This window comes from Corvus moneduloides, chromosome 9 (genome assembly GCF_009650955.1).
Source record: "Corvus moneduloides isolate bCorMon1 chromosome 9, bCorMon1.pri, whole genome shotgun sequence".
Classification (NCBI taxonomy): domain Eukaryota; kingdom Metazoa; phylum Chordata; class Aves; order Passeriformes; family Corvidae; genus Corvus; species Corvus moneduloides.
In genome coordinates, this window is record NC_045484.1 from 9,501,126 (window position 1) to 9,517,818 (window position 16,693).

Sequence of the window (16,693 nt, forward strand, 5' to 3'; positions counted from 1 at the left end):
TCCTGTTTGGAAAGTTGGTGGGAAAAATGATGCTTCCTGTGTGTTTTGAATGGCAGTGTTGCAGAAGCTGTTTTCTGCCATGCACACACATGTCCAGCAGGACTAACTGTTGGCTGCTAGGGTTGCCAATTATTTAGTTGTGTGAGAATGTTTTCAGTTTGTCAAAATATAGCAATTTCCTACTAAAATGCTGCATGCCAACATTTCATTATATTATCTTGCAACCATGTAATCTGAAATATTCTATGCCCCTTGTGCCTTGAAACAGATGTAAAACTAAGGGATTTTTCTTACACTGATGGCTGTGAAAATTCACCTAAATTTCAATTCTTCTAATATATGGGCTTAACAGAAATTGCTGGAGCATAGTTCCAAAAGTGGAGAATTTCTGTACGTGTAGAGCTGTGGGAACCCCCTGCATCTCTCGGTGCTGACATGACCTGAGTGACTGTCAGGTCTTCAGTCTGGAGCAGGACGGGTGACTGAAATGGCATGGCCAGAAATAGCTTTTTCCAGATGCTTTGGATGGGCTGAAGCTTTCATGTGTCTCGAGGATGTTTATTCTTTCTAACAACCTGGGAAATGGAATAATCTGAGATGAATGTGGGGAAGACAGAAAACAAGGCAGACTGAGGAGTAGGCTGGGACAAGTAGCTGAGTGATCCTTAAGCCGGGAGAGGGAGGGTCTGACTGGGAAGAAGGAAGACAAGTACACCTGTACTGGCTGGTTGGCAGTGTTTGAGAGAAGGCAGACAGGAGATTTGTGCCACTGGGAGTAGAGACTGAGGAGTGTAAGAAAATTAGAGCAGTGTATTGGGAGACTGTGAAACGGGATTTCCAGTACTGGACATGGGGACAGGAAGGTTGGAGAAGAGCTGATGTGTTGTCAGAGAACAGGACAGACTGGGCAAGGATCCTTGAGACAGACAAACTGGCTGCCAGCAGGGAGAGAGCCTGGATGGGCTAAGTCAGACTGGCTGGGAACAGGATGGGATGTGACTCAGTGTTAAGGGTGTAGCTACTCTGTGTAGAAATGGTTGTATCTGTGCTGCCTTATTTGCTGCAATGGTCGTTTTCAAGGCAGGGAATTTGAAAGACAAAGGTTTTGTGGTTAGTACAATTCAAGGTTTTTCCAAAGACAATCCTTACTGGTTCTTTTCCCAAGGGATACTGTATAAACCACTTCAACCGCTGCTTTTTTGGGGGAATTCTCATTGCTTATTCTGTATTTCTGACATTCAAGGCAAAACTCTGGGTCTTGGTTTGTAGAAGTATTGAGTATTCACAGCTTCATTCTGAGTGGAATCTCCGCTTTGAAGATTGACTGTTTCATAAAGCTATGTATGTTGAGAAGGAGGTGCTTAAATTGGTGCCAGAATTAATTAACACTTTTGATCTCTATTCTTGGCCCACATTCTAATCTGTAAAGTAGAAATATTACTACCTCATCATTTCTAAGGCCATTTGTGGAGATACTTTATTAATTTGATATTCCAACAATGCACACTAGGAAGCTGTACCCCTCCCTGAAACTTATATTTAGTAATGGGTTATGAATAGCACACAATAAACAAAGCCTAGAGACATTTTCAAACTGCTCATTAGCTGAGTGTCATGAATGAATGAGTAAAGGGTCTTCTAACAGAAAGAAGACAGAACTGAAAACTGTGTGCACATGCTCTCAAGGGGGAGAAATCACGGTGGCTCTGAGATTTTTCTTATACATATATTTATGTCCAAATAGTTGACATAATGGTTTTGGAAAAAGTATTTTTAAAGTAGTCTTTTATGCATGTTTGTGTGATTTTTTTTTTTTTTTTTTTTTTTTTTTTTTTTAATGATACTAATTTATCTTGATCTATAATTGCAGATTTTAAAGCATGTTATCTGGTTCTTTTGGCTTTCAGCAGTATCTGTGTCTCTTGTGCTTTTTTTTTCCTTCCATGACTGCTAGATTTAATTTAAAGAACAAAAAACCCCATTACCACCACCCCCATGCCAAACCTCCTCACACAAAGTATTTTTATTGAGCATATGGTTATATTTTATTATATAGAACGGTTTGGCACTTTGCTGAAGCTGCATCATTGATACATGTTAAAAGCTTCAAAATATTTTTTTGCTCAGTGAGGTTTCTTTTTGCTTTCTGTATCACCTTTACCTTAGCTTTTTTCCATACTCATTTTTGAAAAAAGCTTCAAAAGATAAAGTGTAGCTTGAAGAAGCCTTTAATATAATAGGATAGTGTAACACAGGGTGTGCTAATTACAGATCAAAGCTAAACTATTTTTGAGTGCCTTTTCCTAAAGGAGGAACCTGGAGCTTTGAACCAGTCAGGCTAATTTTTGCCACTAACCTTTTTTAAAGCTACTAAAAAACTTCTAAAATTTTTTCTTTTATTTTTTCTTATTTTTTCACCTCCTGTAATTAGAAAAATAGTGCATCCTTATTCAACTTTGTGTATCTGTGTTAGCTGTGTAGCAGGTAGAAAAGCGGGGCAGGGTGTTCTGAGAGGAAGAGGCTGCTCTATGCATGGAGCTGTGAAGTCTTAAAAGAAAAAGCCAAGGCACAGAGCCCTAGCAGGGTAGGAGAGCTGCTTCTGGTGAGCTTTTCCTCCATCCATGTGTGTTACTGGGGTGTCTGACAGGTGCTCCACTGTCACCTCTGCTGTCAGCCACAGGTAACCACGAGAGCAGCAGCACCAGTTTCTGTGCATCTTACATACGTGTGCTGGCAGAATGAGAGCTGGCTGGTCCCCCCAGTTTATATTCAGTGGGATAATTGGGCTGGGTAATTGCCAGGCAGCCTTGTTAGTTTTGCTGTGAGTCAGCCATTGTGTGTGTCTGCCACTGGAACAATAAGAATAAGCGGGCAGATTTTCTGCTAAAATAATTAGACAATCGACAGTGTTTTGTCTTGTGGCCAGTTGCCTTCACAGACATCACACCTGAAGCTATTGTGGAAGTACTGGCCGTACACAGAGGGAAAATAATGGTGTCAGTCAGCTATGAAAAGTTAACTTGACAGTAAACTTCATTTAACTTACACAGGCTGTTCCAACAGGCTTTGAAGATTTCGTCTCCTGCTTTGCCCACTGGTTCTAAAATTATCTGTGAACCTTTAAAGAGCAGGGGGCGTTGGAAGATTTTATTAAATAATGGTTCTAGGTACTTTTCTTGTTTGAAATGCCCTGCAAACAACACTTGGGGATTAATTTTAATTTTTCCATAGTTGTGTTTGAAAAATTTGCACTGTCAGTGTTTGCACTATGTGGATAACTTGCTGAGAATAAAGAGATTTCAAATCTGTCTGCCTTGTTTGTAGAGAAAAGATTAAAAAAAAAGTTAAGATGATAGCTTCTGTATTTACTGTGTCATGCTATTGCTTTTTATTAGGAAGTAGAGTTAATGATTCAAGCATGAGTTTCACCTCTTCGTGCTGTACCAGTTTTCCCAAGGGGATTTTATTGGAGAGAGATGCATGTAAACAAATACTATTGAATTTAAACATGTGGCTGTGTGTTTTAAGAAGCCCTGCTCAGCAGTAATAGCAGAGACAAGGAAAATGATGTAGTATTGGAAATTTTATATTAGTGGTTCTGCAAGTATATTGGATTTCAGTAGGTGATCTCTCTTTCTGAACATTGTATGTCCTTGCTCTTTTGCATCAGCAAAAATGTTAGGTGGAACAGAGGGACTGTAGATGGGCTGCTCAATAAGGAAAAATGAAATTAATCCTTGCAAAGAAAGTTGGCTAAAAATACAGGTATGTGGAGTGCAGAGCTTTCTAAGGAATCTTGAGTTTAACCAGGATTCTTATTAAGTCTGATTATTAGCATGAAAGAATATATACTAAAATGGAAAGCATGAAAAATTTTACTTTACAAGGCTTGTTATTTCTTGTAAGTGAATGTCCTTTTTTTTTGATTGTGTATGAAATAAGAGTCTGCTTGAGAAGATGCTTCTATCTCAATTCTGTGGTGTCCATGCAGCATTCTTCTGGTTTTTTTTTTTTTTTTTTGTTTCTTTGGTTGGTTTTTTTAAAGGAGAGACCACAGTTTAATTCTACTGACTTGTCCTTCTGATGCTAGTAGGTACTTCCATTAGCACCATTCTTTTGTGTTAATTTTTGTACTGTCTTGGTCTTCTGTTGCTCTTGATAAAATAAAGTTGTTTGTACTAAGATGACAAAGAGGGGAGGATTTAATTTTTTAAAACTCTTTTTTATGAATTCTGAAAGGGGAAAAAAAGATGTATGGCATCTTCAGTAACTGGAGATGTAAGCAACTGTAAATAAAAGTTGGAAAAGTAACCAGGTAAATATTTTTATTTTTGTCACTTTATTGGCTGAATACTTGCTGCTTTTGGTATGTTCAGCTGATAGATGACAAACAGTTTGGGTGGGTTTTTTTGGTATTTTTTCTTTTTTTACAAGTAAGAGACAGCTGCTACCCTTGAAATGTAGGCAAATTTGATCACACTGTATATCAAACTGACTGAATGAATCAGGATGTGGTGGGAAGTTCTATTTTTATTCTGCAGAAAAAGCAAAGAAAAATGGCAGAAAACTTGCTATGATCTAAAGAGATGGGCAGCTGAATTAATCAAGGAACAGAGCCAGACAAAATTCCTGGGATGCTGTGTTGCTACTGGAATTATTTAGCTTTTTAAATAGAAAATAAGACTTAGGTGGAGACTTCATTTCTACATACATGAGTCTCCAAAATATTGGGATATTGCGGCCCATCTTCACTGGTCTTTCTGACCCTGCATGCCCTTGCCTATTCTGGTTTGTTTCTTTTGTACTCACAGAGTGAGAACTCTTCCTTGTGCTTCCATAATTTCCTACCATAGCTGCCTGACCTCCTCTTTCCTCTTTGTTCTTCCTCCTCGGCCATATTAAAAAAGGCTCCCAAAGAAACACAGTCAGAAGTGGTCAAGAGCTTTATTATGTGTTACTCAGAAGTTCTGCGTAATCATTTCTGCATCTCTTTCCTCTTGGTGCAGTTCAGATTTCTTCCCACTGGTATCTGGTCGTTGAATCACTGTGTAATAAGTCTGTACAATGAAATACAAAAACCTTCCATGCTTTCTATTTTTGTAAGACATAAATGAAGTCATGAGAACAAAAAGATGTGATCAAGATTCTTATCAAATCACAAAAGAAAGGAAGGAATCTGTTTAAAGTAATGAAATAATAATTTTCATTTTACTTTTCTTGCAAATACTGTCTTTCAAAAAACAGCTCTAGGCTACAGCATGTGTAGTGAAAAATTCAGGTATACGTTCCTGTGGACTTGACAGCTTCACAGTTCTTTTCTTTTTTTAAATAATGACTCTACAAAATGGTTTAGATCAGTTCATCAACTCTCTGCAAGAGAAGTTCATAAACATCTTGCTTTCTTTAGTCCAGTAAGCTTCTTAAACACTCACTGTGTTGTCTTTTTTTCTTACTTATTCCTGGTTTTTTTCTCTGTTCAGTGAGTCCTAGACCAGACTAAATCACACCTTAAAATCCTCTGTTGCACCAACATCAGAACTGGATGCTAAATTTTTTCCAAGCATGGTTGTTGAGATGTAGGCAGTCATATCTGAATTTCCAGTTGTGTGGAAATCTGCAGGAAATCCTTAGTTTTCTTATAAAATCCAAACATAGTCCTGCATGTTTCCCCTAAAGAATATTGTCTGAATTGTGCCTTTTAAGCGTAGGTAGGACCAGCTGCTAACTGCTGTCACTTTTACTTTTGGAGTTTGACCTTTAAAGCACCATCTTTAGAAACTCAGTATAATATAATTTCATGCCTTTATATTGACTTCAGACTTTTTTATCCATCTATCCTCTACTTTTGTTTGTCAAGAAACTGGCATTTGCTATTCAGGTGCAGGGCAGCTATGTTTAATTTCATTAGGATGGAAACATTTGGAGAATATTTAATTTTTTCTTTAGCAATCCATTAGAGAACCAGGAGATTTCTGTTTTCCCACTGAAACTGCTCAGTCATTCTTTAAAAGGGATGAAAATATGAACTGGTGATACAGCCTGCCTACTTAAAAGCTCTTTAAGGCATTCGATTAGCAAATTGATGACCACCAAAATTTCCAGGTGCATTAAATGACTGAATTTCAGTTTTATCCACAATGTACTGACATTGTGGAGACTCTTCAAAGTAGTTTTTTGTGGTCCCATTCTCAGATGGAGATGGTAATTTCATGGGATATGGCTGTTGAGACAAGTAATTCTTGTTGGGAGACAGCCTGCTGCCAAAGCATGCCCGCTGTTCTCTGCTTACCTGATAAAGCACTGGCTTGCAGCACTGCCCAAGTTTTGAATGCACATGTACAAGCAGCTCCCTTTTTGCCCAGTTTGAACTATTTCGAGATTGATCTTTCACCTCAAACAGGATCATGTTTTTTTAATGTCGCACCTAGAAGGTCAGTGGTCTGAGGGACATCAGGATTGTCCTTTGAGCCTAAGACAGGTGGAAGAGGTAGAATAATGAAGTGTTGAAGATGAGAGCATTTCAGAGAGCTGTATGTCAGGCTGTATTCCTCTGAGGGCAAATTTGGGCAGGTAATGCCAACCTGTGTACAGTGGGAGAGAACTGTATTAACTTGGTGGTGTGGACCTTAGGATGCTTCAGGCACTAAGTGAATTAATTTCAGCATTGACTATGGTGCTGCTATGCTGTGCTACAACAGAGGTTAAAAATTACTGTTGCAGCATCATGTCTTCTGCATTCTGGCCTCCCTGTAGGGAGGGAGCAAACACCATAATCGTTAGAACTGTGTTTTGCATTGTGGACTGTTGTAAAGTGGAGGAGAAAGAAAAGGATCCTACTTTGAACACAGTTAATGTGTGCTATATGAATTTAATTATGCTGTTCGTCATAAAAATAGGTTTGACTGTGTTTTCCATCAGCTTACTTTTCTTGTTAGAAGGTAAGGTTCTAAACAGAAATGAAGTTTCTTTTCCTTATTGACTTTTCTCAGAATTAACTGTGGCTGCTGGGCTATTTCTTAGGAGTGTACAACTTGTTTCAATAGCTAGTTTTGCAAAACTCATCTTTTTGATAGTGGTGGCTTTTCATCACTATTTTGCCTATTGATGGACAACAGCCCAAGAAAAAATTGAGAACATATATTTTGAGGGAAGAAGATAGTGTAATTAATTACTTAACAGCATAATGTTCAATGAGTTTATTTTAAAGATAATTGTATTATTTTTAAGCCCATGCAAGTGAAAATGCTGCCTGTTTCTTTGTTTAGTTTTAAACATTGTTAGCAAATCTAGCAACTCTTTTCCATTTTCTTTAGATAAATTCTCTGGGGTTAAGTAATATTATTGATGCTTTCAGGAGGAGGTAATCATTGTCCTGCAAAATTATTACTATAGCCTTCAGCAGAATCAGACTATGTCTGACACACTTAGGTTGCATCTTTGCACTGTAAGAACTGAAGCCAGTTTTGTAGCTTACATCAGCTACAGTGCTGGAGATGGCAAGTGAATGAAGTGTTAAAAGAAAACTTGTACATAAATACTTTGAAAGTACATTGATGTACTTTAGGTAAATGGGAATGGGAATCTGTAATGGAAAATCTTCCCGTTTCAGACACTTTTGTGAATGGCATTTTATCACCGCTTGTACTTGCATTTGAGTTAAAAAAATAATAATTCAGAATGTTTAAATAAAGTACCTAGTTATAATTATGATCATTTCAGAATGCATTTTAAATCAAGGAACTATGCTTTCATGTACACATACTTAGATGTATTGTGTATTTGTTTTTAAATGAAAAGAAACCTGGTCTCCATCTTCCTGTTGACATCAAACAATCCTCTGATATGCAAATCCAGCTATGGGGAGAACAGATACACAGGGTTTGTTTGGATTCAGTCCAAGACTGAAAGAAAATTTTATTTAAAGATGTAATTTATATGCTTTGCCTCATTTAAATGAAAATGAATTTTGAAATAATCTCTATAACTAAAAACATTTTGGTGGAATGTTAAGATCCTTTCTATGACTGATGCGTTTTGCTATAGGTAGTTGAAAAGCATCTTTCTCATACTCCTGTGTGTGTATAAGGTGTAGATGCAGCTGTCAGCTTCTCAGTGGCATGTTTTAACATAGTATGAAAATATTTTTATTTTTGCAGATTAATAAGTGTTTGTTATGTGAACTTTCTTAAGGCGTGTATGAGTGTGAAGTCTGTCTGTGCACACACTATTAAAATACATCTGAGTACTTTGCTTTCCATCTAAAATTTTGCTAGTCTTAATGTTGTTTATGTATTTTCTTTATGTGTTTAACTTCAAAACCTGACACAATAAGATTTCTTTGGAAACAGAGGCTAAAAAAACAACAATTTTTTGATCTTTTTACCTTTAACTGCGAAATTTATCATGATTAAACTTGTATATTTTAACATTGGCTGAATTCCAGGTTTTCAGTATGCATCTTTGGAGGACTGTTACTCAGTTGCTGAGTACAATATTTGAAGATGATGTGTATAGCAGAGTGTAATTGCTTTGTGTAAGCTTTAAGAGGCCAGTGAACTGTTACCAGTGATCAGGAATGGTTTTTTATGCAGGATGAAAAATAGTTGAACAGCAGTTCTGTCACTGTGTAATTTTCAGAAATCACAGTTCGTTTAGTCCCCTTTCATGTATTGGGGAAGTTTTTAAAACTGACGTGACCAATTTCTCTTACATGATCTTAGTTTGTGACTGTGTGGTACTGCTATTCTTTTTTTTCCTGCTATTTAGAAAATGAGGGTGTGGAAATCAGTGTTGGTTTAAGGAAGTATTTAGTTTGAGAAGTTCTGTGGCACATACCTTTGTATTTGACCTTTATTTGTTCTGTGGCTTTATACTAGATTACTCTGACCACATTAATCCAACACTGAGGAGTGCTAAATAGTGTATAAATCCTTTATTGGGGTAGGAGTTTTATTTCATTAATGTTGTTTGTGGCCCTATGTGTGGACCGACTTATACACATGCATTGATGATACATATATTAATGTTTAAGGGAAAAGCTTTCTGTGTCAAGAAATTTTGTTAAACCTTTCTCAGTAGGTTGTGAGCCTCTTGTGTTTTTTGTTTTCTTTTTTTAATTAAGGATTTTCTGTCTTTTTTTTTTTCAGTCATTTTATGTAAGTTTTCATTTTTAATATTCACTGTCCGTCTTTATTTTTTTAAGCATTTTAAGAAACAGAAGAGGTTGATTCCTGAAAGAACAGTTTGGAAGTACTTTGTTCAGCTTTGCAGTGCCTTGGAACATATGCATTCTCGTCGTGTTATGCATAGAGGTAATACAGGATCAAAGATGATTTGTCCTTACTAAACCTTTGACTATGTGAGAATTAAGCTGGTTGGAATCAGTTTTGACAGCTGACACAATGTGTGTTTCTGTAAGGCTTTATAAGTAATAGAAAAGTGAGAGAAGTTTGAGGTTGTACGTTTGTTGTGGTAGTCATTTGCTTGATAGCAAGTTTTTCAAGATAAGCAATAGTTCTGGAAGTGATGGATACCCTGCCATTGCTACTTCATTTTTCTGGCTCTTATTTTCTGTCCTGTTCTTATTCTTCTGTATTTGCCCATTGTCTTGCCCAAGTGTTGTTACCTGCCTTCTTGCACAGATCTGTCAATCCATTCTTTACACCTCTTGCACCTGGTTGTCCTAAGAGCATCTGCTCCTGCTCTGCCTACTTGTGATGTACAGCTCTTCTCCTAGTCCCTTCTCTATTGGATTATGTGCAGGTGTGAGCATTTTCTCCACTTCTCTGCTCCTTTCCATTATTTTCAATCTCTGTGTCAATACTGTGTCCCAACAACCGTTGGAGGTGCCAGCTGTCCCTGTCAGGTGCTAAATTTCCGTGGCCCATTTTAAACCTCAGTGCTGCTGTCCCCTCTGGATGTGGTCTTCATTTCACTCCTAACTCTTGAGTCAAAGAAAACAGATCACAGTATAGCTTCTTCTCAGATCTACTATTTTTTTTTTCCTTTTTGAAATCCCCCTGGTTATGGATTGTGAGTTGTGTGTGGGCTGTGTCTTTTTGGGTTCAGGTGAAATTACCTGTCCTAGGTTGGTGGCTCCTTGTGCTGGGGTGCAGGTCACTGCCTGATAGAAACAGTCCCTTGATGTGTGCTGAGCTCTGTCATTTGCAGCTAGAAATGTTGCACTCTTCAGCAGATCAACATTGATACCTCTGCCCCTGCAAATGACTTTCCCTTGTAATTCTTTTTTTTCCCCTTTGTACCGATGCCTGCAAGTGCAAATGGTACAAAGAGGACATAAAATACAGATTCTTTCCATAGGGTACAAGTATCTTCCTTTAATGCTTTTATAACTAAATTAGTTAATTTCTGTATATCTTAGCTCAAAACAAAAGGATTTAAGTTCCTTAAACTGAAATACTAAGTTCAAAGCTTCTGGCAAACCTATGCCAAATCTATTGGTTCTATGGTTACGCACCAAAAGCAATGACAATTAAAGCTATTTTTAAGTTGAGCTATATCCATGTTGGATTATTACAGAAAGGGTTATTCAAACGCCCAAAACTGGGTCAGATGGCAGCAGAACATAATTGCTTCTGTCTTCCTCTAAAGCTTAAAAGGTTTTTTAAACTTTTTACTGGAAACCTGAAATGCTGGTGTTTGAAGGGTAATTAACCATTCCTTTTACTATGCCTGTATTTTACGCAAACTGTAATCCCCTCTTATCAAAGTGAACTGATTTCTGTAAGTTTAGAGCCAGGGTGCATTGCTCTTCAGCAGAGTAAGAGCTAAACTCCCTTGCCAAACAAATAACAGGTCAGTTTATTTAGAAGACTAACAAGGTAAGTACCTTGTTAGAAATCAGAATAAAAGTCTCTGGTGTTGTCTCTAAGGGCTTGGATTAAAACTTAAACTGGATATTACTTGTGAAAAATAACTGTCTGGGGTATGCATCATTATTTTTCTTTGTTTCTACTTGATTAGCCCAATTCTCTTGACGAGTTCACATAACCATTCTCCTGAGTAAACTTGCCTTTTTTTTTTTTTTTTATGCCTGCTCTTACAGAGAATCAGTTGTCTATTCCAAATAAGTAACGTTATGCCACTGTGGGTAATTTGATCAGCAAAAGTGATGAAAAATGTTTTACAGTTCTTGAAAACATTCTTGGGCTGTTACTTAAGGCATAGCAAAAGAGGTTCTCTAATTCTAATGTAAGTCCTTCTATGTAGCCTTGTATAAAGTAGTAGTGAACTCCCCTGTATATGCTGCTGGAATTTGGGTGTGTGGTTTTTTTGTTTGCTTGTTTTTTAAAAAAAAAATACTTTCCATGGCTCTTGGTTTTCTTTGCTTGAGTGAAGTTCTACATTGCAGGTCCATTCTTTCTGAATAGCACTGTCAAATCTTACCAATATTAGCTGTAAATAAAATCCTCTTTTGGTCTGTTATTAATAGAACAGTAGCTTTTCTTGCAACATCAGTGTGACTCTTACAGTTTTAAATTTGTTCTTCTTTCAGATATAAAGCCAGCAAATGTGTTCATTACAGCTACAGGAGTAGTAAAGCTTGGAGACCTTGGACTTGGTCGATTTTTCAGCTCCAAAACCACAGCTGCACATTCTTTAGGTAAGCTTTCTCTGTGATACAGGTGTTGGACAGGTAGAGGTTTTTACATGGTGGAAATACTGTGCCCACTCAGGAGGAGGAAGAAAAGGGTTAGGACCATCTAAAGCTCTTCCTAAGTAGTAATAAAACCATGCTGCTAAAGGTGTTCTTAATAAAAAAATGGTCAGCACCATGGACAAATACAGAAAAGCTGTAACACGGAGGCATTACTTTCAGCATACTTGGGGTATTTTCCCTCCTTTGTTTGGATAACTTAATGCACATTTCTACCTCTTAACAAATCTTTAAGACAGTAGTGTTTCCTAGAAATGCCAGGAAAAAATAAGGTGGTAATATGGATGCATTTTTAAAAAATTGACTTGAACTTCAGTCAGTGTTGGAAGGAATCTAGTAATTCTGTGTGCCTGCATGAGTAGCACTAACGACCTGTTGGTTACATGGTTTCAAAGGGCTCTCAGAGGAGCTTCCCTTTTTTAAGGTGATATTTCTCGGTATAAACTAAGGTAGGTGAGGGGAGTTCAGAACTGGGGTTTGTGAGCCATAAAGACTTTAAAAACAAAACCCCCAAAACAAACAACAAAAACAATACCCAGATAGCTTTTTTTTTCAATCTTGTTTTTATAAGTTTTCTGAAATGCTCAGTTTGCTTTTTGCTAGCTTACAAAACTAGCAATGTATTATCTACATCCAAACAAAATATTCATGTCATTTACGTCTTTTGAGTAGCATGTGGAGACTAGGATGATTAAGAAGCTTTTAAAGAAGAAAAATTAAATATTTGGCATATATTTTAAGTTTTAAAGTAGGTAATGGATAAATGACAGAATCTAAGAGGATCTCTGTAGAAGGGAAAAGCCTTGTAAATAGAATAACATGTTCTTTAAAGAGAAATGTAGGAATTAGTGTTCATAATACTGTTAAGTTGGGTTTTTGTAGATAAGAAAAAATTCTTTTCCCTCATTGAAGTGTCTGTGTTTGGTGGTTGCTGAATTCCAGCTTGTTTGTTGATTGCATGTTTGTCATGTTTGTGCCACATTTTTGGTGTGAGTGATACATGTGTTCATGGCCAAAAATACAGTATTTTGAACAGGCAGTTTTTGACACTACCCTTACTTCCCTGTCCTCCAAGAAGCCTTTGGTCACTCTTTTGTGCCTTCTAGTTTTTAGCATGTTGGGTGCACACTGGTAAAGTCAAACCCATTTATAACTGCTGAGGTGTTAATGGGAACCCCAGACACAGAGTGCAGTCTTGCATTAAGGACGGTGAGGAGGAGTGGAGAGCCCTGGCTGGAAATGTGCTTGGGTTCCACGCTGAGGATCAGTCAGATGTGGCACTGAACATCTGATACTGTCACAGGGAGCAGTGTGTCACCTGAAGTGCTGCTGTCCACGCTGCCCTTGTCAGCCAGCGGCCATCTCTGGCAGCGCTGTGGAGAGGCTGTGTTGGGTTCTTGTCGGTGGATTCTGCTACTGCCTGCAAATGGAAGGAGGGTGGGAGGGAGCTGTAAACCCTAATGTGAGGATGAGGAGCTCATGAATAAAGCAGAAGTCAGCAGTGAGGGCGGGAGAGTAGACTTGTGTTCTGAGGCACAAGTCAGGAAGTTAAAGAGGAGCAGGCTGCCTCAACCCTGGATTATTTTGGCTCATGGCAGGGGAATGGTTGTGAAGGCTGAGCTGGAAATTTAAGAAAGCTGAAGACTTAGCCAGAGTTAAAAACAGTGTAAAACCCCCGAGCCCTTTATAGCTCATCTTTTACAGATCCAAGAGTCCTCCAGAGAGGGAGGGGAGGATGGCAGCTTTGTTTCTTATGTTGGTTGCTGTGTCTTGGTAGAGGAGTTATTTTTTATTTTCTTTTTTCCCATCTCCTCTTTTCCCCTTTCCCCCTTAATTATGACCTAATGTCAGAATTCAGCCTAGAAAAAAGGTTTGTGTCAGCTGTTAACTTAGGCTGCAGGGGAGACAGTGACTTTCTGATTTATCATGTCACTAGCAGAGACCACTTCTTAAATTAATTTCTTCTGCAGTTTCTGATGCTGATTTTCTTGAAATTTCTTTCAAAGTTGTATCTTTTTATGATTCCATAAACCTTTGGTGCATGTAACCTAGTAAATTACAAACATATGTGTAGCAATTTATACTTGTTTACAGGCTTTATAAAAATTTCAGTAGCAAACTAGATTCAGGCTTTCAGAGATAAAGAAATGTACTAAAATTTTAATTAGCTACAGCTTCTAACTGCTAATTATGAATAATACTGATTTAATTAGAATATTTACTGATCGTCCATTTTAAACAAATGAAAAAACTGCACTGGACAGGGTTTGTTCATGTTCTTAACTCTTTCTATACAGCTTTATCAAGAAGTAAAATTTTGTATTGTCATGTCTATATCTTTTTGGAAATGAAAAACCTCTTACAAAAGTGCAAAGGAAACAGAGTCATTTGGTATTGTTGATTTGATACAAACTTGACAAAATTTCTTATTTTCAGAAGACTTTATATTAGAAAATATGATCCAACAAAGGGTTCTTATTCCTTTCCCTAGAACTGTTAGGGTTTTCTTGCTGTTGTTGTTTTAATGGCTGAATGCCAGTCCTTTTTCTCCTTGGTGAAATGGCAGTTCTAAGGCCAGCTCATGGATATGTGCATTTTTTTTTTTTTTTTTGTTAGCCCTTCAGGGGATGTAAAGATAAATCCAACTTTCCATATTTCAGTTATAAAAAGAATCCCTTGAGTTCTGTGCTGTGGCTGTGCTGTAAGGCTGCACAGTGTGCTGTCCAGACAGGCACTGCCACCAGCATGGGGATACCTTCTTGCAGGGCAAAGGAGCAGATCTGCAATCTTCTTAAAATGCTTGAATGCAGAGAATCATCTGCATGGAATTCTGGTCTTCTGTGTTTTGACAACTGTCATTTCCATGATACTGCTATCCCCAGCACAGACTGTACTGTGTGAGGGGTTTGACTATAAACTCACGTAGGTTGTGGAGAATAAAATACCTTGTGAAAATGTGTGCAAATCCTCTCCTCCCCTCTTATGTATGGGTCTCTAACCCAGCAGCGTGTGAGCTGAGGTGGTGGTTTGCAGCACCGTTCTGTGAATAGAATAAACTCCACTTAGGTACTGTACGCTGAGGGTGCAGGATCTGAGAGTGGTTGGGTAAGGCTGGCAGGGAAATCTGCAGTTGAGTCATTGCAGTCATCAAAGAAGCTGTGTTAAAATAGCTCTTGTATTTTATGTACAGAAACATGAGCTCTCTTACAGTAGTTTGAAAGCTGAAGAGAAGTCATTGTGTTGTTATAAAATAACACAAGATATTTATAGATTGACTTCTGTAGAAGGGCTGTTTGCACATTGTGGGCTAGGTTGCAGAATCAATTTGGATAAGTGCAGTATTTCGGGTCCTATATCTAAAGATGAGCCCTTGACTTAGAAATCTCCTATAGCTATGTTAAATAAGTACAAACCCCTGAACATTATAGAATCATTAGGGTTGGAAAGGACCTCCAAGCTGCTTATTTGTGATGTGGTCTGTCTGCAGCATCCACAGTCATCTTGTTAAGCACATTGTGTTGAACTCTGTATTATGAAATTGCTGTGATCTCATGGACACTGAGTCATACATAAACTGTGTCTTTTGATTACTTAAATTTGGCCTTTTTAGCTCCCTTCCTGAACTCTGATAGTTATGTATTCCGATGCATGAAATGTCAATTTAGATTTAACATCTACCAGGCAGGTTTTTCTCCCAGCCTAAAAATGCTTGATAGCTTTTAGAGCTAGTAACTATTTTAGAGCTAGTAACTGTATTAGAGCTATTGAACTGTATTTCATTCCACTCCTTGATGCACTTGTTTAACTTGGATGCATTGTGAGTTACATGTTTATCCAGGTAGTAAGGTGTACTGTTTGTATCATAACTCCTTTCTGCGTAGTGGATTATTTGCCTCTGATCCTTCAAATACTTCCTGCTTCCTGCTCTGTATTAACCACCATTTCCATTGTGTCCATTCCCTCTGCCAGTAACAGGAAGCTTTCATAAAGACTCAATACTTTCTGGATCTATAGCATCTCTAAAGGGAGGGAGCTCCAGAGCAGCAGCAGATTCTGAGGAGATGCTGTATTTGACCCAGGCCATTTTCAAGGAGTTTACTGTTCAGACTTGCAGGTTATCACAGATCTGCAAATGCAGTGAGCAGAATGCTGAAGTTCCCGATTTTGTTCTTAAAAACATAGGCACCTCAATGATTTAGCTCTTTTTCTTGTATTATCCCACTTCTGTGTTTTCAGATGAGTAAAGGTAGCCAGGAAGTTGCATATCTCTGTACTAGTGGGATGCTGTATTTCACTTACCAGAACAAAAGATCCAGGAAGGAAATACAGCATATAATCACTCTGGTAGTTGCTTGCCAGCAGCACAGCTATGTCCCAAGATTGCTCACAGTGATAAAGGATCATTGCAATGCTTTCAGTAGTTCCTGAATGTCAGAATAATGAATCTTTAGTGTCAAGTTCTGTTAAAAACAATTTACAAGTAATAATGATGTCTGAATCTTCAGGTTGTTTGTGTGATTCCATGAGTAATATAACTAATTTCAATTCCTTTCACTAGTTGGTCATCGGGGGCTCAGGTTGTATTGCAGTGAAGGTGTTACACTAGGCTAAACGCTGTAAAATGGTAACATTTGTTCTTGCTTTTCACTATCATCAATCTTTCACAGTCATATCAGACCCCTAATGTATCAGCAGGCTTCCCAGAGCTACTGGTTAAAATTACCTTTGCTTTTGGTAGACTATGAACCTTCAAACCTCAGTGTTTTCAGCTGCCCCCTGTGGATTCTGTGAAGCCTCTTTCTGGCACATTACTCACTGCCAGCCACTTGTGTGATATCTCAGAGCAGCAGAGGCGCTGCTGCTGTAGCCAGTGAACAACTACATTACTGTTAAACTTACTTTTGTTAGATAAATTCTGCCAACAAAGCATCAGAATACACTAAACCAGTGCTTTAATTAAGGGATGCAAAATGCAGCTGAAATTTTTCAGAGATGTCCAAGCTCACAAGTCCTTGG

General features: G+C 38.0%; 1 protein-coding gene across 4 annotated transcripts in view; it reads left to right on the forward strand.

Moving 5' to 3' along the window:
* The window catches only part of NEK7 (NIMA related kinase 7), a 70,063-nt gene that overhangs the window by 32,701 nt on the left and 20,669 nt on the right, over window positions 1-16,693 (forward strand). For all 4 annotated transcript variants that reach the window (XR_004241680.1, XM_032117252.1, XM_032117254.1 and 1 more), the window contains exons 6-7: window positions 9,203-9,311; window positions 11,516-11,623. Coding sequence is in view for 3 of the 4 variants with exons in the window: in XM_032117252.1 (XP_031973143.1) it covers window positions 9,203-9,311; window positions 11,516-11,623 (217 nt within the window). In the remaining variant the exon portion in view is untranslated. The remainder of the gene's footprint in view (window positions 1-9,202; window positions 9,312-11,515; window positions 11,624-16,693) is intronic.